This window comes from Mesocricetus auratus, unplaced genomic scaffold, assembly GCF_017639785.1.
Source record: "Mesocricetus auratus isolate SY011 unplaced genomic scaffold, BCM_Maur_2.0 Super-Scaffold_100007, whole genome shotgun sequence".
Classification (NCBI taxonomy): Eukaryota; Metazoa; Chordata; class Mammalia; order Rodentia; family Cricetidae; genus Mesocricetus; species Mesocricetus auratus.
The window spans coordinates 33,074,078-33,098,908 of NW_024429191.1; the positions used below are offsets into that span (position 1 = coordinate 33,074,078).

At 49.8% G+C, this 24,831-nt stretch overlaps 1 protein-coding gene and 1 long non-coding RNA gene across 3 annotated transcripts in view; one reads left to right on the forward strand and one right to left on the reverse strand.

Moving 5' to 3' along the window:
• The first annotated feature begins 3,806 nt into the window (after positions 1–3,806).
• On the forward strand, positions 3,807–11,101 carry Irf1 (interferon regulatory factor 1). Of its 2 annotated transcripts, none has more exon segments than NM_001281646.1 (10): positions 3,807–3,965; positions 4,977–5,068; positions 6,427–6,526; positions 7,207–7,383; positions 7,471–7,520; positions 7,616–7,748; positions 8,253–8,375; positions 8,904–8,953; positions 9,779–9,914; positions 10,153–11,099. In NM_001281646.1, coding segments are annotated over 9 exon segments (987 nt in total). In that variant the 5' UTR covers positions 3,807–3,965; positions 4,977–4,981; the 3' UTR covers positions 10,284–11,099.
• Positions 11,102–12,543: 1,442 nt separating this feature from the next.
• LOC106020934 overlaps positions 12,544–24,831 on the reverse strand; it is a 72,668-nt gene continuing 60,380 nt past the window's right edge. The window contains exon 6 of the long non-coding RNA XR_005878210.1: positions 12,544–13,893. This is a non-coding gene — a long non-coding RNA (uncharacterized LOC106020934). The remainder of the gene's footprint in view (positions 13,894–24,831) is intronic.

Consider the following 24,831-nt stretch of genomic DNA (forward strand, 5'->3'; position numbering starts at 1 on the left):
AATGGATGGAAGAAGTATTGCTGAGTACTGGGGTGGGGGGCTCTGGGCTGGGGAGGAAGAGATGAAGAGGAAAGTGTTCAGGGCCGAGAAGTGCAGAGGAAGGCTGATGATTTTCTGTGGATATCTTTCATTTAAGGAGTGCTTAATGGTTTCGGAAGGGCTTTGGTTATCTACCTGATTTCACAGGGAAAAACTGCAAGAAATTTGATTGAGAATCTGACTGACTTTGATTCATGAATTAGGCATGATTCACAAATTAGAATGAACACTGCTGCTGGGTAGCAGTAGGATGGTTTCTGTGAGGTCAGAACAAGGAAACAAAACAGCAGGAAAAAAACCTGATTGGTTAGTGTTAAGACGGCTCAAGGAGCCCTTTTGTGTCTTACAGCAGAAAGGACTAAAAATTCCTGTTTTTAGGAAAACATGGTTTGGTTTAGGGTCTGTGTGGTCCTTTAAAATTTCAATTAATAATGTAGTACTTAGCATGGGGGGACTCCATTTTGTTTGGTCTGTTGGAGCCTGGTGCAGGAACTCAATCCAAAATAGTGACCTCTGATAATTTTGTTTAACAATCTTCTCAACAACTAGGAGTGACAGGCAGATTGTCTCTGGCTAAAAAAGCTAATTGAGGCTTGGAGAAGAATAGTCATTTCTTTCTTAAAAAAAAAAAGATTTATTTTTAATTGTGGGATTAATGGGTGTGTGCATGTGCCCACAGACCCCAGAAGAGGGCATCAGAGTTCCAGGAGCTGGAGTCACAGGTGGTTGTGAGAGGCCCAATGTGGGTGCTAATGTCCAAACGCAGGTCCTTTGCAAGAGGAGCATGTTCTCTTCTCACTAAGCCACCTCTCCAGCCCAGGGGGAGTGGCAGAAGCACAGAATTCCAAGCTTTCAGGCTCAGCTCTCTTGTTTTCTACCCTCTTCTAAGAATAGCTGAAGCGGTGGAAAGTGAGATGGGAAGATGGAGAATTTGAGCCTAGCTGAGGATGTTGGTAGAGTTTGAGCCTAGCTTGTTGATAGAATGCTTGCCCAGCATGAATAAAACCTAGGTTCTGCCGGGCAGTGGTGGTGCACGACTTTAATCCCAGCATTTGGGAGGTAGAGGCAGATGGATCTCTGTGAGTTCGAGACCAGCCTGGTCTACAAGAGCTAGTTCCAGGACAGCCTCCAAAGTAACAAGGAAACCCTGCCTCAAAAAAACAAAAACAAACACAAAAAATACCTAACCTAGGTTCCATGCCCAGTACCAGCTACCCCAGATGTAGAGGTGCATGACTGCAATCCCAACACTTGATAAGTCAAAGCAGAAGAGCAGAAATCCCAGATCAGCCTGGGATACATGAGCTGTTTCAAAAATAAAAATAATGGGAAAAGGCAGTAACAGTAAAAATGTTAGAAACTTGGTGGGGCGTGGTGATGCATGCTCTTAATCTCAGCACTTGGGAGGCAGAGGCAGGTGGATCTCTGTGAGTTCCAGATCAGCCTGATCTACAAGTTCCAGGACAGCTAAGGTATACAGAGAAACCCTGTCTTGGAAAAACAAAAACAAACAAACAAAAAAAACTAAAATGGAACTCAATAAAGGTTAGCAAAAAAACCAAACCAAAACAAAAAAGCACAACATCCCCAATCAGAGGCAGATTCTTACAATTTAAAATCAAACACCAAGCAAGCATGGTAATATAGACCTGTAATCCCAGAACTTGTAGAGGCAGGAAAAATGAGGCATCTAAGGCTTACCCAGGCTACGAGAAACTCTCTTTCGGGGGGAAAAAAAAGTTAAAAAAAAAAAAAAAGAATCCCTAAACTCAAAGTGGGGGAAAAAAACAAAAAAACCTCACAGAACATTTAAAGATGTCAGTTAGTTTCACTGGTAAATCCAAGCAGTGGGGGTGGGGTGGTGGAGTGTCTCCTATGCGGAAAATTGTTAGCCAGTGTGTAGATTTTGCTCACAGTGGTGTCTCTATTGGGGAAACAATGGAAATAACCTAAATATCCTACAACCAGGTATTCATTGGGTAAAATTTTATTTGTCCTTATGACAGAAAACAGGTACCCATCACTGAAGGACTGCTGATGGACATTCCAGGACATGGGTTGACTTTCATTATGCATACCCACACAGGTATTTTAATGTATTTTGTAGTCTCCTGTTGCTTTCAATAGGGTCTCTGTGGGCTGAAAGTGTTACAAAGTTCCTCTCCCTAATCTCATTTTGAGTTTTCCAATGGCTGTGTCAGGTTGTCTCAATATATCAAGTATCCGTCTGCTGCTCAGAAAGCAGGTGTCAGGACTCTGAGTCAGAGTTCAGAAGGTCTCAGTCTCTGCAACAATTCTCCCTCTTATTTGCCACTTCAAATATCCCAAATCTCACCTCCTTGTTCTTTCTAAAGTCTCAGTGTCTTCCTCCAAGGTCCTCCTGACATTTTGAATCTTGTAGCTCCTGAATCTTCTTCATGAACCAGAAAAATGATTGACAGGTACAATCATTCACCTATGTATGTATTACGGCTTGCAACACTCCACTTGGGTGCTGTCCTAGAGGGACAGCTAGGGCAAAGAAAGTGACATAGGAGGATAACATTGTAGAGGATTGATTTGTGAGTCAGAAGCCGAGAGGAAGTAAAGAAGCCCGAGGAGCCAGTTTTGGATGAAACTTGTATACACCAGCCCAGCCGCTAGGAGAACACGCGGGCGAGGTTTATGTGTGAGCACCCGTTAACGCACACTGCCTGTGCCAACCCCTTGGGTCCCCATTTCTTTTATTAGATTCAATGCCTTGCCACAATTTCTCTATGCTGCCCAGAACTTCTCCAGAGCCAGGCTTTGACTTCAATACTGTCAGGGAGGAACTCTCTCTCAAAGGCTATGGTGAGGTTGTAGAGCTGAGGCTGAGTCCTAGAAGGAACCACTACCACTTCTGAATTCCCTCCTCTCCCTTGGTCTCAAGCAGTCCCAAGGATACAAGGGAAGAGGTCACCTTGGTCACTGCTAGAACCTCGCGGGGTACAGAAAACACACCAGCGTCGTGTGCCGAGGTAGGGCACACCCATCATCTCTCCCCATCAGGGCACGGGGCTCTCCCATCACTGCAGACTAGCAAGGGGCTATTGCCATTTTGTGGTTAAGGAAATTAAGATTCCCTGTGTCCTTCGGCAGCTGTGCCTGCAGCGTTCCGGCTGAGAGTTCCTACTTACAACTATCTCCACATAGCACCTGCAGCAGGCTAGGCCTTCTGCTTCAATTTCCCAGAGCAGCCGAGCGACGGACCATTAAGAGAGGTGCCACTTAAGGCAATATAGGGACAGAATCCTTCCCTTCTTGACAACCCATTACCAGACCGATTTTCAGGGTGATTCAGTCCCTAGGTCCCTTCTGGAGAGAGAAGTAGGTGTCCTGGAAACATAGGAGTTAGAGGTCCCGGTGGAGGAGAGGGGGAAGACGGTCACAGGAGACAGCAAGCTGGGAGCACGCAGAATGAGGGGAAGAGCCTCGCTTTCCAAGACAGGCGAGGGGGGGCGGGGGTGGAGTGGAGCGCGGGGCGGGCCCGCGGGAGCCCCGGGGTGGCGGCGCGGGCCCGAGGGGGTGGGGAGCACAGCCGCCTTGTACTTCCCCTTCGCTGCTTAGCTCTACAACAGCCTGATTTCCCCGAAATGATGAGGCGGCGCAGGCCAATGGGCGCGCGCAGGCGTCCGGAGGGGGCGTGGCCGAGTGAGGGCCGGGGAATCCCGCTAAGTGTTTGGTTTTCTCCGCGGAGCCGCGGAACCGCCAGTGCGCGCTACTCCTTCGTCGAGGTAGGACGTGCTCGCAGACTGAGTCGAGCCGAACCGGCCGAGCCGAACTAAGGTCAGCCGTAGCCAGCGGCCCCCAGCATCTCGGGCATCCTTCGATCTGTGCGCGCATCGCGTACCTACACCGCAGCCCTCGCTGTCGGGTACCCTGTGTGGATCGCTCCTGCTGCAAAGGTGAGCACGTCGGGGCTGCGCGGATACCGACGGGCGGCGTGGAACAAAAGGCGCGCGGGACACCAGGAAGTGGGAGCCAGGGACACTCTGGGCCGGGGTGGCGCGCGGGCTCGGGAGGGCGCTGCGAGCGATCGGGCGGGAGGCGGGCCGCGGCGTGCGCCGCCCCCTGGCTGTGCTCGGCGGTCTGCGTGCGCGGGGCCGCTGCGGGGCCTTTCGGTGGCCCGGAGCGCCAGTTGCGCGCATCGGCGAGCAGTGCCGTGGGTGTCGGGTGTCCGCTCGCGCGCACTTTTGGCTGTCGTAGGTTGGTGCCTGGGCCCCAGATTTCGGGCCGGCGGTGCTTGGTGGCAGAGGTTGGCTTGCTGCCCTGAGTGGCTGGACCCGGTCGTGAACCTACAGGGGTTTTGGGAGGAGGTGCCACAGGTGTTGCTTGCACCACTTCTCTTTGCTGCAGGGGAAACCAGGCCGGAAGGGGTTGCGCCCCAGCCTATGCGTTGTGGGCACCGGCTGTCAGAGGGGGCATAGACTGGATTGGGGAGTGTTGGGGGAAGTGCCCGGGATGGAGAGTGACTTGCTTACCCAGCATGGAAGGTGCAGAGCTGGTGGTGAAAACAAGCAAAAGTAGTCCCTTCCTTCCCCTCAAAGATTGCATTTTGAGAGAAAAGTTCTGGCATTGAAATGTCTGTGTATTTTGGCTCTTTTTGCACATAAATCCTGGAACCATCCAGACTTGCTTGCTTGTCTCCTCCTCAGACTAACTGGGCGAGGGTGAGAAAAGGGGCGAAAAGGTGGTTTTGTCCATGATACTGGAGAGATTTGGAGAGCAGTTTCAGTCTATTGCAGGGTTCCCTTCTCTATGCCTGTAGGACCTGGTACCTGGCTGACGGCAGGGGCAGGGTAATGACCTGGGTGTGAGGACAGGGGAAGGTAATTGAGTGGCCTTGGGTGGAGCAGGGCAGTGCCCAGGATTGTTTAACAGACTTCAAACACAGACCTTCTGTCTTCTCCCTCCAGCCGCCATGCCTATCACTCGGATGCGAATGAGACCCTGGCTAGAGATGCAGATTAATTCCAATCAAATTCCAGGGCTGATCTGGATTAATAAAGTGAGTGTTACTCTGCATATTTCTGCCACCGTTTTCACCCATGTCCTCTTGGGGATCAACGTTTCATTAGTGGGAATGGAGAGAGCAGGAAGATGTATTTCCCAGTGGGTGCTGCATGCCAGGACATTTGAGGTTTGACTTTATGCCTCCTGCTTCTTCCTTCCTGAAGCAGGGGCCAGCCTACCCTCCTAGAACCTCAGTTCTCAGCACCAAGACTTCCAGCGTCCGCAGAGCAAGTGAGAGGAACTAGCTGTACAGGGAGCATCTTACATGACTCCAGTTGGATAGACAGGCGATGCTGGGCAGGAACATGACTGGCTCTGTAGGGGGATCCAGTTACTGTGGCCCAAGAAGCTATAACTGGTACACATGGCAGCATAGACTACATAGGTTTAGCAACAATACTAGCATTGGTAACAAAAATTACTGTGGTTGGGCACATTACCAATATTGTGCATTTTAAGCTTCATAGTCATCCTGTGAGATGGGTCTCAGACAAGGAAACTGAGGTAGATTACAGGATCACACAAAAAGTGTGAAAGCCAAGACTGAACTCGAAGAAACTTGACTGAAAGTCTATAATAGCTGGTGATGGCTCAGCAGGTAAAGGCACCTGCTGCCAAGCCTGACAGCCTGACTTTGATCCCCATGTCCCTCGTGATAGGAGAGACAAATGCTGCAGATTGTCCTCTGACCTCCACAAAAATGCCCTGGCTTGCAAATACCCCTGACACTTGCACACAGAATTAAAAATAAAACAAAAGCAAAAAAAAAAAAAAAAAAAGACCCAAAACCTTTATCATTGTAGCTGTTGTCCCCATACATACTCATTTTTAATAAAAACAGACTCCCACTCCAACACACATAAGAAAACTTATGTCTCTCTTTGAGGTACATCTTATTTAAGAGGACATAGGCCAGGACTATACAGGCAGTCAGCATCCATGTCTGGCCTCGGGCTCCCTCAGGGGCATGACCAGGACCCTGTATGGGAGTCAGTGGCTCCAGGTGTCCTGAGTAGACACTAATGCAGGAAGCTCTTCTGCTCTGAGCATCAGAGACCTGCCAAGCCAAGACAGAGGGTGCCCCTTTGGGCTCTCAGCAGCACACCTGCAGTAGGTGTGTAGGGGGGGGGTCATTGCTGAGCTTCTGGTGCTGTGGCTCATTAGAACCCAGACCCCCTCCACACACAGGTGCAGAATGGCCTGTATTTTAAGGCAGTCAGGATAGGTCAATCCAGGCCAGATGTCGGGGTGAAAAGGGGAAGTCAGTCTTTTCCCATACTTGGGGGCTGGGCATACTCAGCCACAAAACCTGTGGTCTCCGAGCTGACGCAGTCCTGTGTGTGCACTATTCAGGAAGAGATGATCTTCCAGATCCCATGGAAGCATGCTGCCAAGCACGGCTGGGACATCAACAAGGATGCCTGCCTGTTCCGGAGCTGGGCCATTCACACAGGTGTGCAGGGTGATGGGCAGAGGAGAGAGGGGAGGCTATTACCATGGAGGTGTTGGGTGGCCGGAGCTCCTCGACACAGCATGCAGAATTATTAGAGCAGGGGTTGAGGCGCACCTGTGTTTCTCTAGGACAGAATCCATTGTTTTAGCAAGTTCTCAGAGGATTTATAAAAGTGAAAATCTTAGAAAGCATGCCTTCAGGGAGTCTGTAGCTAGAATACAGTTGTTCCTGGAAAAGACAGTTGTGAGTCAGGCTACCAAAGGAGACTTTCATCTTCCTTTCTCAAGGTACGGATTAGGGGACTTGGCCCAAGCCTCTTCTGGTTGGTGGCCTCCTTTCGGCTTTTAGGAATCAGATTCTTGGTCCAATTCAGACCTGTTAGTAACTGTCCTTGTTGCCCACTCTGCACATACGTGTACTTTGGAAATGTCAGATAAGCCTCGGTATTAGTTGTCTCTGGCTGCTGATAGTGTAAGCAGGGAGACTGTCATGGCCCAAGACAGTGAGCACATTTTTTGAGCCCTTCACATGCCTGCTGGATGTCTAAGCCAGCCTCGGGCATACGAGAATCCCCAGAACCTGTTGCCAGTGGTTTTTGCTAGTTTCACCAGTATGGGTGTCTGGGGTACATCCCAGTCCAGGGAGCAACCGATGGATGCATTCACTCTCCCTTTCTGTAGGCCGATACAAAATAGGGGAAAAGGAGCCAGATCCCAAGACGTGGAAGGCAAATTTCCGTTGTGCCATGAACTCCCTGCCAGACATTGAGGAAGTGAAGGACCAGAGCAGGAACAAGGGCAGCTCAGCCGTAAGAGTGTACCGGATGCTGCCACCCCTCACCAAGAACCAGAGGAAAGGTAAACAAAGGGCACTGGGTCCTCGGGAGGAAGGGAAGAAGGGCGGAAGGAAGATTGGCTGGGGCTCATGGCCTGTTTGTCACACAGAGAGAAAATCCAAGTCCAGCCGAGACACTAAGAGCAAGGCCAAGAGGAGGGTGAGTGTGGCCCTGTGCGGCCCAGCCTTTGGTCACCTTAGGTCGGGTGGGCAGGAAGAGTGCTGCAACAGGCCTAATCTGTCTTCTCTCTACAGCTGTGTGGAGATGCTAGCCCTGACACCTTCTCCGATGGACTCAGCAGCTCCACTCTGCCTGATGACCACAGCAGCTACACCACTCAGGGCTACCTGGGTCAGGACTTGGACCTGGAGCAGGACCTCACCCCAGGTGAGGTTGCCAATCTGGCAAGAGAGCTCATAGGTTGGGTCCAAGAGGCGCCGTGGTAGCAAAGAGTAGCCTGTTAGAGAAGGTTGCAGGGTGGAGGTGCTGATGGATTGCAGATTAAGAAATCGTGCTAGCAGCCGGGTGTTGGTGGCGCACGCCTTTAATCCCAGCACTTGGGAGGCAGAGGCAGGTGGATCTCTGTGAGTTCGAGGCCAGCCTGGTCTACAAGAGCTAGTTCCAGGACAGCCTCCAAAGCCACAGAGAAACCCTGTCTCGAAAAACCAAAAAAAAAAAAAAAAAAAAGAAATCATGCTAGCCGGGTGTGGTGGTACGTCTTTAATCCCAGCACTCGGGAGGCAGAGACAGGCAGATCTCTGTGAGTTCGAGGCCAGACTGTCTACAGAGTTCCAGGGCAGCCTAAAACAATACAGAGAAACCCTGTCTCGAACCCGCCCCCCCCAAAAGCATGCCATTCTGACCTGTGCTTTCTTCTGTACCCTCCTGCAGCACTGTCACCGTGTGTCGTCAGCAGCAGTCTCCCCGACTGGCACATGCAGATGGACATTGTGCCAGACAGTACCAGCGATCTGTACAACTTGCAGGTGTCGCCCATGCCCTCCACCTCTGAAGGTTTGTACTCTTGGGGCCTGCCTCCTCGTGTGTGTGTGTGTGTGTGTGTGTGTGTGTGTGTGTGTGTGTGTGTGTGTGTGTGTGTGTGTGTGTGTGTGTGTGTGTGTGTGTGTGTGTTTGGGTCTAGAGGAGAAATTAGATGCAGCTGGAACTGGGAGCTGCTTAACCCAGCCCCCATAGCGTGAAACAAGCCCATGGGACACAAGAAGACAGACAGTTCAGAGCCTTTGTGTGCTCCAGGCCAGGAGGGAGGCAATCTGGCCTCAGCCACATCTTGGTCAAAGGTGGCTAGTGCTCCTGGCTTCTCTGCCCTCAGTTGTCTGAGGGGGAGGAAGGAAGTAAAGGGGTGGGATACGGCCTTGCTCCATGGTTGGGGAGGGTGAGTCATCAGGCCAGTGTTCTGTTCTGGAACCTCCAGGGAAGGAAGATGCTGGTTGGAAGGCTCAGGGTAGGGGGTTGGGGGGTTGGAGCTGGTGGGCTGGAATTGTAGGGCAAACATGCATGGCTAACCTCTGCCCTTCCTCACAGCTGCTACAGATGAGGATGAGGAAGGGAAGTTACCCGAGGACATTGTGAAGGTAACTCTCTTTCCATACTGCATCTGTGAAGGGAGACAAGCTAGGGAAAGCTTCCAAATGAGTGTGGGCAGGTGCTGTTGTCACTTGGCTTCATAGCTCACAAGCACCCCCCACCCCTTTGTGTGTTGGGGATTGCTGCCCCGGCAGGTGAGATGCCTAGTCTCTAGCAGGCCATCCTGAAGCAAGCCTCAGGGTCCCAGATAGCTCTGAGTCAGCCCCCATCAGCACTGTGTCCTCCGCCCCGGCATGCCCAGCCCATCATCGAGTTTGGGAAATGCACATCAGGTTTCAATAATCAGCTTTTGGGATCTGTACTAAGATGACTTTAAAAAAAATTAAAGAAAACTTTTTTTTCCTTAGCAAGTTCTTTTGCACTTTTGTTTTTTTCAGCTGCAATTTTCAAAGTGGCTATACAAGTTTTTGAGGTAGTTTTATCCTCACTCAGGTCTGTGAGCACAGAACATTGAGATGTGGGTCTAGTTCCTTGTCTTCAGCCTTCCTGGCTTGTTATGCTAACCTTTGCTTTAAGCTGCCTTACCAGTTGCTATGTCCTCTCCCAGTTGAGGGAAGCCATGCAGATTCTGTGCCAGAGGGTGGGGATAGGAAGAGAAGGACAGTGACACAGCAGAGGCCAGCAGGGCCCAGGTAGCTTGATGTCCCCCACACTCTTGGGCCTTGTCTTGACAGTTCTGCATGTTGTCACCCATTGGAGAAGATACAAATGTCCAAGGGTGTGTGTGATTCTGCTTGGGAAGGGTTAGCTCATGGAGGGCAGGGCCACAGGGTGAGTTTGCACTGGCTGATGGCTTCATGTTCTCTCCCCAGCTCTTTGAGCAGTCTGAGTGGCAGCCGACAAACGTGGATGGCAAGGGATACTTGCTCAATGAACCAGGAACCCAGCCCTCTTCTGTCTATGGAGACTTTAGCTGCAAGGAGGAACCAGAGATTGACAGCCCTGGAGGTAAGAGGTCTCCAGGGCTTTATAGATTCTGGGAGAAGGGAGAAGTTTATGGGAACTGGGAAATGCTTGGACGCAGAGCCCGATAAAGATAAAAGATCCCTTTTAAACCGGGTCAGCAGGTACAGCAGCAAGCCTGTTCCCGTGCTGAGGACGAGCTGAGCTTGCTGCTTGCCGAGGACGACTGTGTGAGATTCTCGTACCCTTTGTAATACAACTTTTTTTTTTGGTCATCTTCTAGGGGACATAGGGATGGGCATACAACATGTCTTCATGGATCTGAAGAATATGGACTCCGCCTGGATGATGGACAGCCTGCTGCCACCCTCTGTGAGGCTATCCTCCATTCAAGCCATTCCTTGTGCACCATAGTTTGGGTCCCTGACCCATTCTTGCTCTTCTGGGTGAGCAAGGTCTGGCGTCATTGTGGCTGTGATACAGAAAAGCTAGACTGCTGTGGGTCCCTTGACATGGCAAAGCATAGCCCCACTGCCAAACAGGAAGAGACCACCCTCCTTGGGTCCGTGGACTCTCAGGGCTTGGAAGCCAAGGTCTGAGTTTTTCTTGTGAGGTGAAGCTGGCCCTGACTCCTGGGAAGATGGAGTTGGGGTTCTGAGGTTGCTGTGAGGTGGGGGACATGGATAGGAGTCATCCTCTAACTCTTTAAAACCTTGTTGCCTGGAGAGGGTCTTGTCACTGGGCTAGCTCTGCACTGGGAGACAATTGCACTAAGTGAGTCATATTCCCAAAGAATTGCTGCCCTTCCCAGCCGAGCCCTGGGATGGTTCCAAAGCCAGTGAAATGTGAAGGAAAAAATGGAGTCCTGTGAGGCCAGGCTAGGCTCCCTTAGCCTCAGAGGAGCTCTGCCTCGCTACCTGCTCTCCAGCTGTGGGGCTCAGGAAAAAAAACATGGCACTTTCTCTGTGGACCTTGCCACATATCTGATCAGAGGTGTACACTAACATTTCTCCCCAAGTCTTGGCCTTCGCATTTATTTATACAGTGCCTTGCCTGGTGCCCACTGTCTCCTCAGGCCTTGGCAGTCCTCAGCAGGCCCAGGGAGGGGATTGTGAGCGCCTTGGCGTGACTTTGACTATTGGAAACGCCACCTAACTACTAAATTGTGTTTGATCACATATGGATCTGTGTAAATATGTATATTTGTCTTTTTATAAAAAGTTAATTGTTTACAAGGCGTGTGGCTTTTTGCTTAGAAATTGTAATCTGTTTTACTTTTTATGGAAACACTCTGGTGGGAATCTTGGTTGGCATTCTGTTTGAGCTTTGGCTGAGCATTGACATGCATCTGTCATGAATCTTTCCAGTTATGGTCAAGAAGATGGCAGGAGGATGGGAGTGGCATGTCACAGGGACATGCTCATTTGTATTCATTTGTTTTCTCTATTTTTGGTTTTTTGAGACAGGGTCTCAGTAAGGAACCCTGGCTGTCCTGGAATTCGCTATGCTCACACCAGGCTAGCCTCAAACTCAGAGATCTGCTTGCCTCTGCCTGCTGAATTTGATTGTTATTTATTTATCTTGGTTTTTCAAGACAGGGTTTCTCTGTGGCTTTGGAGCTTATCCTGGAACTCTCTGTAGACCTGGCTGGCCTCAAACTCACAGAGATCCGCCCGCCTCTGTCTCCCGAGTGCTGGGATTAAAGGTATGCGCCACCAACCCCCGGCTGAATTTGATTGTTTTAATCACATTTTATTTGTATAGTGTATATGCATGGAGGTCAGAGGCCAACTCTTAAGACTTGGTCCTTTAACTTTGTGGGACCTGGGATCAAATCAGGTCAATAGGCTTGGGAACTGATTTTGAACTCTTGGGGCCTGGTTATCTGTTAGGCTCTGGGTTCTTCTGAATTTGTCACAGACTATCTGTTCTGCTGAACAAACAGGTGCCATTCCAAACAATGAACAGTTGGTATGACACTGACAATTGGAATAGACAACAGTGCAGGCAACGTCCCCAAGGCCTGCTGCTGTGCTAGGTCTCACTTCCTGGAAATGATCTCTACCCTGTACTGATGCTAGTCAAGCCTGGGAACTAAGTACCTGAAATGTGACCCGTGATACATGCAGGAGCTTGACTTTTAATTTCAGTGACTAAGGTTTGGACTTATTTGTACTAAATAACAGGTACAGCTTGGCAGATCTGAATGAGCAAAGTGGAGGGAAGATGAGGACAGCTGTAAAATGGGCAAAGCTGTCTGATTACCCTGAAGCCTGAACATGCTGTATGAGTGGCAGGAGGGCTCCCACGAGGTGGCTATCCTTGTCTGGGGGTGGGGGTGGGGTACTGGATTACAGGCCCTGCCCATCTGGAGATCCACTTGGGTTTTTCAAGGATAGCTTTACTGGGGACTAAGATGGGCGCGGATAGCCTTCTTAGTAAGGGCCCAGTCCTTACCAAGGAGGAGATTTGAGGTAGTTAGCCTCCTGTGGCATCTACAGAGTTTTCTAGTAGGTGGCTTTTTAAGTAATGGTAGGTAGGAGTGGTGTGAAACCAGCTAGGGTGGATTGTAGATGAATGGATGCCCTGGCCAGCAGTGAACAACGAAGGTGGAGCCCATGGGAACCTGGAATGACGGGACAAGAGGCACAAACAACAGACAGCTAGACAGACCTTCTGATCAAGCTTCGAGATTTTATTTTTCTCAGCCCCGTTATATAGTGGTTTAGGGCGGAGTAATCAGAGAGAGGTTGTTGCCTAGTAACCAGGCCACTGAAGGTGAGCAGATAGCAGGTGTTGGCAAGGTGAAAGGGTCACAGAGAGAGGGGTTAAGTGATCTAATTGTGGAATGTTTCCTTTTTTGCCATGGGCTATTCCTGTGAGTTCTATTCATTAGGAAGCTGGGGAGGGGATGGACTAATCTTTAAAAAGGCTGGCGATATTTACAAGAGGTTCTAAATAACAGCTCCTGACCCACTTTTCACTTTTTTGTTCTCTTCTCCAAATTGATCCCTGGTGGAGAGTAGGCAGTAGTGATAGAAGGTCCAAGCAACAGAGGGACACTATGGTGTATCAGCCACTATCATCTCTCAGGATACAGTTTACAAAGTGCTGGGACAATCCTGGCTCAGGATGAGGCATGGATCCCTCTCAAAGCCAGCTGAGGAGAGTTGAGATCCTGGAGAAAGCTTGGCAGGCACTGGGATCCTTTTCTCTGGAAGCAAAGCACTCCTCTTGGTGAGGCAGAGTCCTGCCCAGGGTATCAGATCCAAAACCTTAGTCCTGCACAGGGGAGGGCTCTGTGTGTGTGTGTGTGTGTGTGTGTGTGTGTGTGTGTGTGTGTGTGTGTGTGTGTGTATGTGTACATCCTCCAGATAGTCCTGTTAGAACACCTAGCTGGAATCTTTTGCTCTCATCAGATGCTGTTTCTTAAGTTCAACACAACTCGCCCTCCCTGTGGAGGATGTGTGAAGTGATCAGACCCCTGCCAGCTGTCCAAGGGGCAGGAAGGAGGCCTGGGCAGGAATGAGCTGGTACATGCCTTTTCCAAGAGCTCCCTTGTGGGTCCAAATTGAGGCCTTACAATTTCCTCAGCTCCAAGCAGCTTCCAAGAGACTCACTGCTGCTGTCCTTAAGGAGATTGCAGAAGCCCCTGCTTCCGGTGGCTAGGTGATGGGGGTCTGTGGTGCCTATGCTCAGTTTCCTTTCAACAGGGGAGTTGCTGGCACCACTGGGGCAAATTCGTGAAGACAAAGTGAAAATTAGGCAGGCATCCACCTGCCAACCATCTGCCAGGAAGAAGATTTCAGCATCTAGGAGTCAGAGGGACTACAACATCTATCTGGATATGACAACACAGACACTTGCACCCACCTCCCTGCAACACCATCCCCTTGTTCACAGACCAGGAATCAGTGTTCAGCAGGCCAAGGGGCTTGCCAAGGTGACTTAGCTATGGAGGCTGGCTTCCAACCCACACATGTCCATGTCCAGAACCGGGACTGGTCCCTCACTGTCAAGGTTCCTGAAAGAAGGAAACGGAGAACAGCTGGAAGTAGTAGGGGTCTAGGACCCTATGTTGAGAAAGCATTTAGGACTGTTGAGCTGTCACTGCCCCTCCCTGATGCCCTAGAGTCTAGGGCCTAGAGAATGCGACTGCTTTCCTGGGGCCCTGGTAGGGTGGCGTTTGGCTTGACCTTCAAGAGAAGCAATGCTCTACCTATCCTGGGAGGCCACCTGATGTTTCAAGGGCTAGGGCCCCAGGGGCTGAGAAAGTCAAGGTTTGCAACTTGATTGACCTCAGAGTGGCTGGCAGCTTGGCCACATACCGAGGACTCTGGTCAGCCAGGGCTTAGCTCCCCAGGGTTCAAAGTGCACTTGTTGGCCATGTTTCCATCTGAGCAGGGTGACCGGTTCTGCACTAAATTAAACCCACTATTGGGTTCGGTGCAGCTTCCTTCCCAGCTCTGGACCTGTAGCTCTGGTGAGGTTTTTTTTCCTCCCTGGCTGGGCCTTGTCTCTTTTTGCTCTCCTTTTTTTAAAAGTCCCTTGAATATGGATGGGGCTGACTGACTCTGCACAAACTCTTCCACAGCAGTTACAAACGCTGGGCTATCCTCTGCTCATGGAGAAGGGATGTACCAAGACTTCCCTCAGGAGAAGGCCCAGGGTGGCTGTAAGTACGTGAAAGGCCTCTCTGAGAAAGCTGACTTCGTGGGCTGAGGCAGTTATGTAGATGTGGAGGTGGTTTCCATAAAGAAGATAACCATTAGGTCAGAACCATGATTACTTGTTCAAAACTAGGACCAAGTTCAGGTGTGGTAGCCCACACCTTTATCCCAGCACCTGGGAGGCAAAGGCAAGCAGATCTTTGTGAGTTCGAAGCCTGCCAACATGCCAGCCTGCCATAGCTACATAGAGAGACTCTGTCTTAAACAAAATAAAACAACAAAACCCCACTATGAACAAGGCAAGGAATCCTGTCATGTTGATCATGTCAGAATACAATTAGACTGGGGTTGGAGCTGCAGATGCCTGTGGGAGGTGGAGGGTTACTGTCATAGCTGGGGACCCAGGGTTCCCCTCCAAGTGCTTGTGGTAGCTTGCTGGCATGCCAAGCAGAGCCACATGTCTGCGTGACAGAGCAAAGACTGGAGTCTGGCATTCCTGTGCAATGTGAGGAGGGCAGGAAGGAGAGGTAGGAGTGTCCAGTTCCATGGCCATTCATCAGCACTCCTCTGTTGCGGAGCAGGGAACAGCCGGACACAGATGCTGAGCCCAGTAGACCCTGTGCTCCCTCCCAGCTTGCAGAGTCAGCCTTAGACCACTTGGGAGGACCTCATTTTCAGTCTTTGTCCATTCTATAGTCAAAATGTCACCTTCTAGGCGCTAGTCCCTTCCTGTGTGCCTAAGTGGTTCATGGGTAGCTAGATTGTCTTGTGGACTGGAAGCTCCCAGGGACAAGGTCTCTCCATTCTCACAGTGCTCAGTCCCAACTTAAACTTAAGTGCATATGTTCTGGTGGCCTGGAACATTTGCCTATGGCACCTGTTCTGCTAAGCTCACCTGGATTGTGAGGTTCAGGAGACTAGGCTATGGGATGGATGTACCTGTGGGTGACTAGGCCTGCCTCTGCAATAACCAGCGGCCAAGGCTAAAGGCCCCAGGGACAAGGGCTATTGCGTGTATGACTCAGTCAGCCCGTGGTCCCAGCAGGACTGAAGTTGGAAAGCTGAGTCATTCATGATGCTTATTTTATTGAAAACATACACAAGCACCTGGTAGGATGGCCCAGTGGGTAAAGGCGCTTTGCTGCCAAGCCTAATGACCTAAATCTGGTCTCCAGAACTCATGTTGTGGAAAGAGAACTGACTTCCACAGGTTGTCCTCTGGCCTCTACACATGTGCTGTAGCATGTGCAGTAAACAAATTAGCATTCACACACACACACACACACCTATTTTCTAATGAAAGAAGGGTGTGGGTTTGGGTGGGTGGGGAGGTGGAAGGATCGGAGGAGTTGAGGGAGAGAAATCAGTGAACAGAGTACATTGTATGAGACAAAATCGATTTTCAATACTTGAAGAACATGATTTAATTGTACAAAGAGGAAGAGGTATGAGGAAATAAAAACATTTATTAAAGACATGTGCAGAACAACGCCCAGAAGTGACCAGGGCGTGACATTTTTAGAAGCTCGGATGCAAACACACTGTGTCATTCATGCACCCAGCTGAGAATGCTGTGCCATGCAGGCACAACTGGAAAATACTTCAGCTCTTTTGTTTTCCGAGATAGGGTTTCTCTGTATTGTTTTGGAGGCTGTCCTGGAACTTTCTCTGTAGACCAGGCTGGCCTAGAACTCACAGGGCTGGTGTGCAGGCAGCAGGGGTGACTGAGGCACCATGAGGCACAAAGGAGATGAGGTGCCAAGGGTCTCAGTTTGCTGGGAAATGAAGAGAGGGTTCCCAGGATTTGAGACTTCTGGTGTTAAGAGAAGAGAGGTCTCGGGAAAAGCAGGACCAGCTGCTTACCCTACTTGAGGGATACAGGCCTTGTCTGGACTTTCTTGCTTGTGCTTTCTGGGTAGGCTCTCCTGCTAGGGGGCAGAGGGCTGAGCAGAGGGCTGACTAGAATTTCCCCTCCAGCTCTCAGCCTAAAGCTCAGAGGACAGGGAGGGAGGAGTGAAGGCAGACAGACGGACTGTCATCCTGAGGAAGGGCTCAGGGGAATTCTGGCTAACACAGAAGTCAGGGATACACAATGGGACCTCTAAAACCTGCCTGCTGCTCCATGAAGCCAGAGTTGTCCTCAGATTCTGCAAGACGCAGGCAAGGCTCTGGCCTCAAAATCTGAAAAGTGCAAGCATTTGGTAGGAAAGGTCCAGTCTTTTGGGCTCCCACAGCTGACCCTACTTTCCTCTTCTCCAAGCGCACACCCCTTCTCCCATTGCCCAGCACCCCCTTCCAAGGACTACGAGCAGAAGGGTGGGAGGAGAATCCAGGAGAGGCTGAACAAATGCGGAAACTGAAGGTGGGAGGTCACTGGACAATGGCAGGCACATCCCTTCTGTGGTCTAGCCTAAGCCTGAAGATGATGGCAATGGCAGGCACATCCCTTCTGTGGTCTAGCCTATGCCTGAAGATGAGGGCAATGGCAGGCACATCCCTTCTGTGGTCTAGCCTATGCCTGAAGATGAGGGCAATGGCAGGCACATCCCTTCTATGGTCTAGCCTATGCCTGAAGATGAGGGCAATGGCAGACATATCCCTTCTATGGTCTAGCCTATGCCTGAAGATGAGGGCAATGGCAGGCACATCCCTTCTGTGGTCTAGCCTATGCCTGAAGATGAGGGCAATGGCAGGCACATCCCTTCTGTGGTCTAGTATATGCCTGAAGATGAGGGCAATAGCAGGCATATTCCATCTGTAGTCTAGCCTAAGCCTGAAGATGAGGTGCTTGGAAAACCTACAGGAGTGACTGAATGCAGCAGGCAGAATGACAGTTGATGGTGGGACAAAGATATACACACTCTAACACACGGAACCCATGACCACGCTATGTTTTGTGGCAATGAAGGATTGAGTTTGCTGATCAGTTTAATCTAAAATAGAGAGGCATCTGGGTCTGGTAGCTTGGGTCTATAAACTCAATTACTTAAGAGACTAAGGCTCAAGAGAATCTTAGGGAAAACTTTACATTTATTTGTTGGGAAGGTGGCTATGCCACGGCCAAGTGTGTAGAAATTAAAAGACAACTAGCAGGATTTGGTTCTCTCTTTCCACCATGTGGGTCCTGAGGCTAAAACTCAGGTTTTCAGGCTTAGGGTTAAGCCTTCAATTCATCCTGCTCATGGGGATCTTAAGGTCAAGATCTACTCAGGATATATGGTAAGTTCAAGGCAGCCTGAGAGGACATAGCAAGACCCTATCTCAAACTTCAAGGTTGTGTGTGTGCGTGTGCGTGTTTGTGTTTGGAGACAGGATTTCTCTGTGAATCCCTGGCTGTTCTGGAACTCACTTGGTGGACCAGGCTGGCCTGGAACTCACAGAGATCTAATTCCCAATACAGGGACTAAAGGTGTCTGCCACCACACTCAGCTGCCTGATGAGGTTCTTAAGGGGAAAGAGGGAGGCAAGAGATAGATGAGACAGAACCAGGGATGTGACATTAAATGAAAGACAGGACCATCCACAGCTGGTTGTGAAGAGGGAGGAGGGCATCATGAAACCAAGGAATGCAGAAAGCCTCCAAAAACTAGATGAAGGTGATTTAAAACAACAAGAAAACAAACTTTCTTTTGAGGTGGGACTCACTCACTGTTCCATATGAAGCCCAGGTTGGCTTTCAACTCTTGAAAATCCCGTCTTAATCTTTTGAGTGCTGGGATGACAGGTGTGTGTCACCTTGCCCATTGACTGTTTTTATTAGAGTTCTCAGAAGGGGATATAAGCCTCCTGAAACCCCAAGCTCACTCTGCAAGACCTATTTTGTGCATTGGGCTCTCAGAATCATAAGATAATAGCTGTGTGCTCTGTTTTTTTTCTGGGTCCTCTGGAAAAGCAGTCAGTGCTCCCAACTACTGAGCCATTGTTCCAATCCCAGCTGTGTGCTCTTCTAAGCCATCATGTGCATGGACATTTCTTACAGTAGTAACAGGAAACTGACACTCTTCAGAAGCTTCTAGAAGGGAGGTTGCAGGTGTACCAGGTCCCAGACCTGGGCTGGAGTCAGTATCACAGGACATGCATGATACCCCTCAAATGCACCCTGGGCTGGCCAGGGAGATCCTGTGTATCTTCTCTGTATTGGGGCCCAGGGTGCCCTGAGGATGCAGAGACTTAGTGACAACTCCTGTTCTATCTGGGAGCATCTAAATCTGGGATAGGCAAAGAAGGACATCACCAGGGACAGTGCCTCTGCAGGACACACCTAAGGAGACAGCTGCCTCCTGAATTCCCTACCCAAGCCCTCAGGGACTCCAGATGGGGGCTCTGGCATTGTCTTTGGAAGAGCACCTGTAACCGGATGCCCTCAGGACAGACAGAACCCACAGGGAGAGCCTGTGACCACACCTACTGGTAATGAACAGTCTCAGTACTTAGCTGTCCTCCCTAGGGGGTCCAGTTTGGCTCCAGAAAAGCACTTAGAGGAAGTCTCTGAGGTAGATAACAAGCAGATCTATCTGCATGAAGTCACTTAACTAGTTATGTGGCTTCATCTAGCCCACGGGCAACATTATCATCTTCATTCTTTTTTTTTATTATTTATTTTATGTACATTGGTGTTTTGCCTGCATGAAGGTATTGGATCCCTTGGAACAGCAATTACAGACAGCTGTGAGCTGCCATGTGGGTGCTGGGAATTGAACTCTGGTCCTCTGGAAGAGCAGTCAGTGCTCTTAATCACTGAGCCATCTCTCCAGCCCCCCCATCATCTTCATTCTTAAAGTGGAACTGCTGTCTAAGCTTGGTTGTCAACTTGACACACCTAGAAAGAGGGAACCTCAAATGAGAAATTGCCACTGTCAGATTGGCTAAGCAAGCAAGCTGAGCAAGGCATGGAAAGGAAGCTGGTAAGCTGTGTTCCTCTGTGGTCTGTCTCCGCTTCAGTTCCTGACCTGGGTGCCCTTGATTGATGGCTGTAACCTGTAAGCCAAATAAAACCTTTCCTCCCTAAGTTCTTTGTGGTCAGTGTTTATCACAACTGAAAGCCGACTAGAACAATGCGGAGAACAGCACCTGTATCAGCAGCTCATAGAGCCTGTGGGTCTCTGAAGAGCAACGCAGAGATCTGGGCAGACCTGGCTGCTGTCCACCTGCCTTTTGGGGTGTGTGTGTGTGTGTGTGTCGGGGTGGGGGTGGGGGGGTGATCAGTGCATCCTGAGGGGAAGGAAGGGCGAGTGCAAACTCATCAAAAGCACTTCTCACCCTTAGGCAGGAGGAGGCTGTAGCCAGTCTGTGAGAGCCGGCCTGAGCTAGCCCAGCCACCACCTCTACAGCTCACACAGGATGCGGATGCGAGAGCCACCCTTGTCCCCACAGGATGTCCTGCTGGCTGGAGCTTTGCATTATGCTTGTTTTATTTACCACCCAGCTAACAGGGTCTCTCTATATCTCTCAGAACTGGTTTTGAATTCGCAGTAATCCTCCTGCCTCAGTCTGCTGAATGATGGGGATTACAAGTGTATGCTACTGTGCCCTGCTCTTTTTCTTCTTCCTTTAAAAGAATCTTTTCTGCGAGCTCATGAGTGCCTGCATAACATGGACGCCTGCACAAGAAAGGCCTGCAGAGACCACACCAGTCATCCTCACAAGGCAGAGCCCTGTGCAGTGAGTGGAAGGGAGAACCCGTCTCCTTTGAGGATGAGCAAGCCCCCAATCCTAAGTGGTCAGTCCCAAACACATGTAGGGCATGCATTTAGGAGGAGTAGAGGCCATGAAAGGAACTGGTGAGGGGAGAGGAGGGTCAAAAGGATGAAAACACAGTAAACTTGCGTGTGAAATTCTCAAATAAAAAAGAAAACAATATTTTCTAACATCCTTCTGCATTAAAAGCAGCCTTTCCTGGGAAAACAACATTTTTACAGGGAAAAGATGGGACTTGAAACTGCGCTGTCAGCTGCAGCCTGAGGGCTATCTGATAGCCAAGGATGGAGTAAAATGCAGCATAATACTTATGGCAATTACTTCTGGGCAATGTGTTAAAGGTGATTTAGTTCTTTGTGTTTGTTGCATTAACTTTTCCTGGGGTGATGAAAACAAACTCCTATTCACCCAGTTCCCAACCTTGGGGTCACAGTCAGGACAGGAATTTCCTCTGGGAGGTCATAATTAGACTTGGGGAGTTCTGTGAAGTTCTGCCCTGGTATGGGCCCTAGCCCTGGCCTTGGCATTGGTCCTGGACATGACTCTCTGTTGCTGGGGAGATAAGATGCTAGATGAGATGCAGTCTGGATCCTTTTTTTTTTTTTTTTTTTTTTTTTTTGGTTTTACGAGACAGGGTTTCTCTGTTTTGGAGGCTGTCGGTCCAGCCTGGCCTCGAACTCACAGAGATCCGCCTGCCTCTGCCTCCTGAGTGCTGGGATTAAAGGCGTGCGCCACCAACGCCCGGCTCAGTCTGGATCCTTAACAGCTCTTTGCAGCATTTGCCCTGGTTTCATCCAAGCTGCTCTTAACTCAGCTTCCAGGGAATAGAGAAAAGGGCAGACTCCTCCCCCCGGCCTTGAATTGTGTCTCCCAGGCCTTGTCTGGGAGTCTCTGCCTCTTGGCCTTGGCCTCCACTGCAGCCTGCACCTCTCCCAGCCCTACCCTTCCTTGAAGAACAAAGCCTGGCCTGGCCCAAAGCTGGTCCAGCCTGCTGGCCTGCAGTGACCTCTGCTTCCCCCCTAACATGTGAGTGACAATAGCTGCCTCTGATTATTAACTTCAGGTCCCACCACAGACGTGCTCTTCTTCAACTTCAGGACACCACAGACTTCAGACTCCAAACAACCCCCCCCAACCCACCCCCTTCTGCAATGTGGTGATCCTGTGTATTTTCAGATGCCTCTGAGGTATACACTGTTAATTTGATTTCACTGATAGCCATAGCTCCAAAAGGTCAAATAACTCAGCCATGGTCACACAGTGGGTTTGTGGCAGAGCCAGGACTTGATCCCCAGAGAGCTGTTTTTCATTTTCTTTCCACCGCTTGCAGTCTAGCACCCGAAGGCACGAAGGGTGTATTCAAAGGTGAACACCCAGAGGACACGTGGTGATGTCTGGCAGTGGATGAGTTAATCACAGTTAAGTAAAATCTGGAATTATCATGCAATCAGCAAGTCTGTGTTCAGAGCATCTGGGTGCTCTGGCAGACAGGGACAAGTCCATCCGTTCACAGCTGTAGTCCTGTACCCAGCACTTCCTGGCACACAATACATGCTCATTAAATGATAGAAGTGATCTATCATCTATTCAAATAACAAAATGAATAATATAAACTAATGCTGATGAAATGTAGATCACCACCAGCCAGCTGCCTTGGGGCTCCAGGATCTGTGGGAAGGGTTACAACACAGGATTTTTTTTTTTTTTGGTTTTTCGAGACTGGGTTTCTCTGTGGCTTACAACACAGGGTTTTATAACAAAATAGTACCTAGACAAAAATCATAAGAACATTAAAGAACATTTTTTTAAGCCAGTGGCTTTGATTCCAGCACTTGGGAGGCAGAGGCAGGTGGATCTCTGTGAGTTCCAGGCCAGCCTGGTCTACAGAGTGAGCTCTCTAAAGCTACAGAGAAACCCTGTCTCAAAAAAAACTTTAAAAAGTCTTTTTTTAAAAAAGATTTACTTTTTTTATTTCATGTGCATTGGTTTTTGCCAGCATGTATATCTGGGTGAGGGTGCCAGATTCCCTGGACCTGGAGTTACAGGCAGTCGTGAGCTGCCATGTGGGTGCTGGGAATTGAACCTGGTCCTCTGGAAGAGCAGCCAGTGTTCTTTAGAGGCTGGACAGATGGCTCAGTTGGTAAAGTGCTTGTATCCCAAGCACAAGGTCCTGGCTTTGATACCTGTAAGTTACATGAAAAATTCAGGTGTATGCTTGCAATCCTAACACTGAGGCAGGGACAGGCAGCCTAGCCTAATTGGTGAGCTCCAGGTTCAGTGGGAGACCGTCAGGAAACAGGCAGATGACGACTAGTATTGACCTCTGGCCTCTACATACAAGTGCATTACGTGTACCCATATGAACACACACACCTACATATCCACACGCGTACTGCAAAGAAAAAGAAAGTGGCTAGAGAGATGGCTTAGTGGTTAAGAGCACTTGTTACTCTTGGGGACCAAGATTTGGTCCTCAACTCACATAATAGGCAGGTTATAACCGCCTATAACTCCAACTCCAGGAAATCTAATGCCCTCTTCTGGCCTTTGCAGGCACTGCACTCACATTCACATACACACACACACACACACACAGAGTTAAAAATAAAAACAAAATATTTTAAAAGAAAAAAATAGGTGAGGAACCTTGAAACTTTCTGCAGGGCTGGAAGCTAAGCCAGCATCATCATCATGACAATCCCAATATACCAGCAGCCAATGAAAAATTGGGAATCAACATTTCCCACCCATACCTCTGATTCTGCATGTTCAGAATCTGGACATGCCTGCTGCTTCTTCAGACTGGATGACCAGTGTGCTCAGGGCCAGAGTATGAAGAGCCATGCTCACTGAAATTGGAGAAGCTAAAGGAACATGGCCTTTATTATCACTTGCTAGGACGTCCTGTGTGAGAAGAGCCCTTGGAATTGTGGGGCGTTGGTGGTGCATGCCTTTAATCCCAGCACTCAGGAGGCAGAGGCAGGTGAATCTCTGTGAGTTCAAGGCCACCCTGGCCTCCAGAGTGAGTTCCAGGACAGCCTCCAAAGCAATACAGAGAAATTCTGTCTCAAAAAGAAAAAAAGGGGGGGGGGCTTGGGAAAGGCCCTGGGCATCGCCTGGCTCCAACAGGTAGGGATATCTTATGATGATCAAGGCCCTCCAGAGATGAACGGGACCCATGGGCCGCCTGTGGATCAGGGCTCTAACGACCCCGTGCGTTGCAGCATACACTACCTACACACTCACTCCACTAAGTTTGGTAAGTGTCACACAAGACTCGTGCTAGTAGGGAAATGAGGGTGGAGTAAACAAAGTCTGTACCTTTAGGCCACCAGGGCTGAGTTAGGAAGGCCTTGGTTCCTCACTAAGTATCCCTTAAGCTCCATCATCAGCCACTGCTACAGGCTGCTTACCTCTTCCTTGAGGTCAGGTGTCTGGCAGAGTGAATGAGGCATCTATGAAGGGGACTCCTTAGGGATACTTGGCTGAGATGACTCTAGGTGAGGGGCAAGATGGGGACAGCAACCGTGGTTGGGTCATTTGCATGAATTCCTCTGTTTCTTCAAGTCCCCTGAAGTACACACAGGCCTTGGTCAAGAAGACAGTGTTTTGGGGGCATTTGTTCCTCAGTTGGTGATACTATGAGGCAGGAGTGGGGGTGGACCCTAGGATTTAAGTCAGTAAGAGCAGGCTTTTGAAGGTTAAGGCCCCAGTCCAGTTCTGGCCACTCTTGGCTTCCTGCTCTGTCCCAAACACACTCCCATCCCAACTCCACCTCCCCCACCATCGTGGACTGTAATGCCTTTGAAACTGTGAGGCAAAGTCTTTCCTGCCTTAAATTGTTCCCTTCAGTTACTGTGGTCACAGCGGGTGGCAGAGGCAATTCACAGAGCTAGGCTTTCTTCCAGCCCCCAATCCCACACCACAGATGGCTCCTGGCTACATAACATGTCAAAAGCTGTCTTCCTTCCTTCTTTTCTGAAGGGTCAGGCACTGAAAGGACTAGAAAGACACAGGACGCACCAAGACCAAGTTCTCAGCACAAAGGAGGTTTGTTCCAGAGGGACAGAGGGCAGGAAACAGGAGATAGAGGATGAGGCAGAAGGAAAATGGAACAAGGGAGAGATGGGGAAGGGATATTTGCCCTGAAGGGACAAAAGACTGCTTCTGGATAGAGAAGAGACAGATATGGGCCATAAGCAAATGGCAGTCTATAAGAGGAACAGAAGGAAGACCTGTGTTAGGATGAGGTGTTTAATTTTAATCAGGCATGTTAATTAAGGTAGCCAAAAGGGGGCTTTTGATGGCTGGACTTCAATACTCTGACAGCTGGACCTTGGTGGTCAGCCTCAGGAGGAAGTGGCCAAATAAGGGAATAGACCTTGGGGTCTAGCTTTAGGGATGTAATCTAACAGGTTAGCAAGGCAGAGGGAATGAGGGAAGGCCAAGGCCTGCCAGAGCTGTGCTTGCCATGCTCAGGCCTGCCAGAACGCTTCCCTTTCCATACTTGTCTTCATCTTCCATTAGCAAACTGTTGTGATACAGCAATGCCTCCCAAGAGGTGCAGTGTGGGATAAGCCCGTGGCTACCCTGTC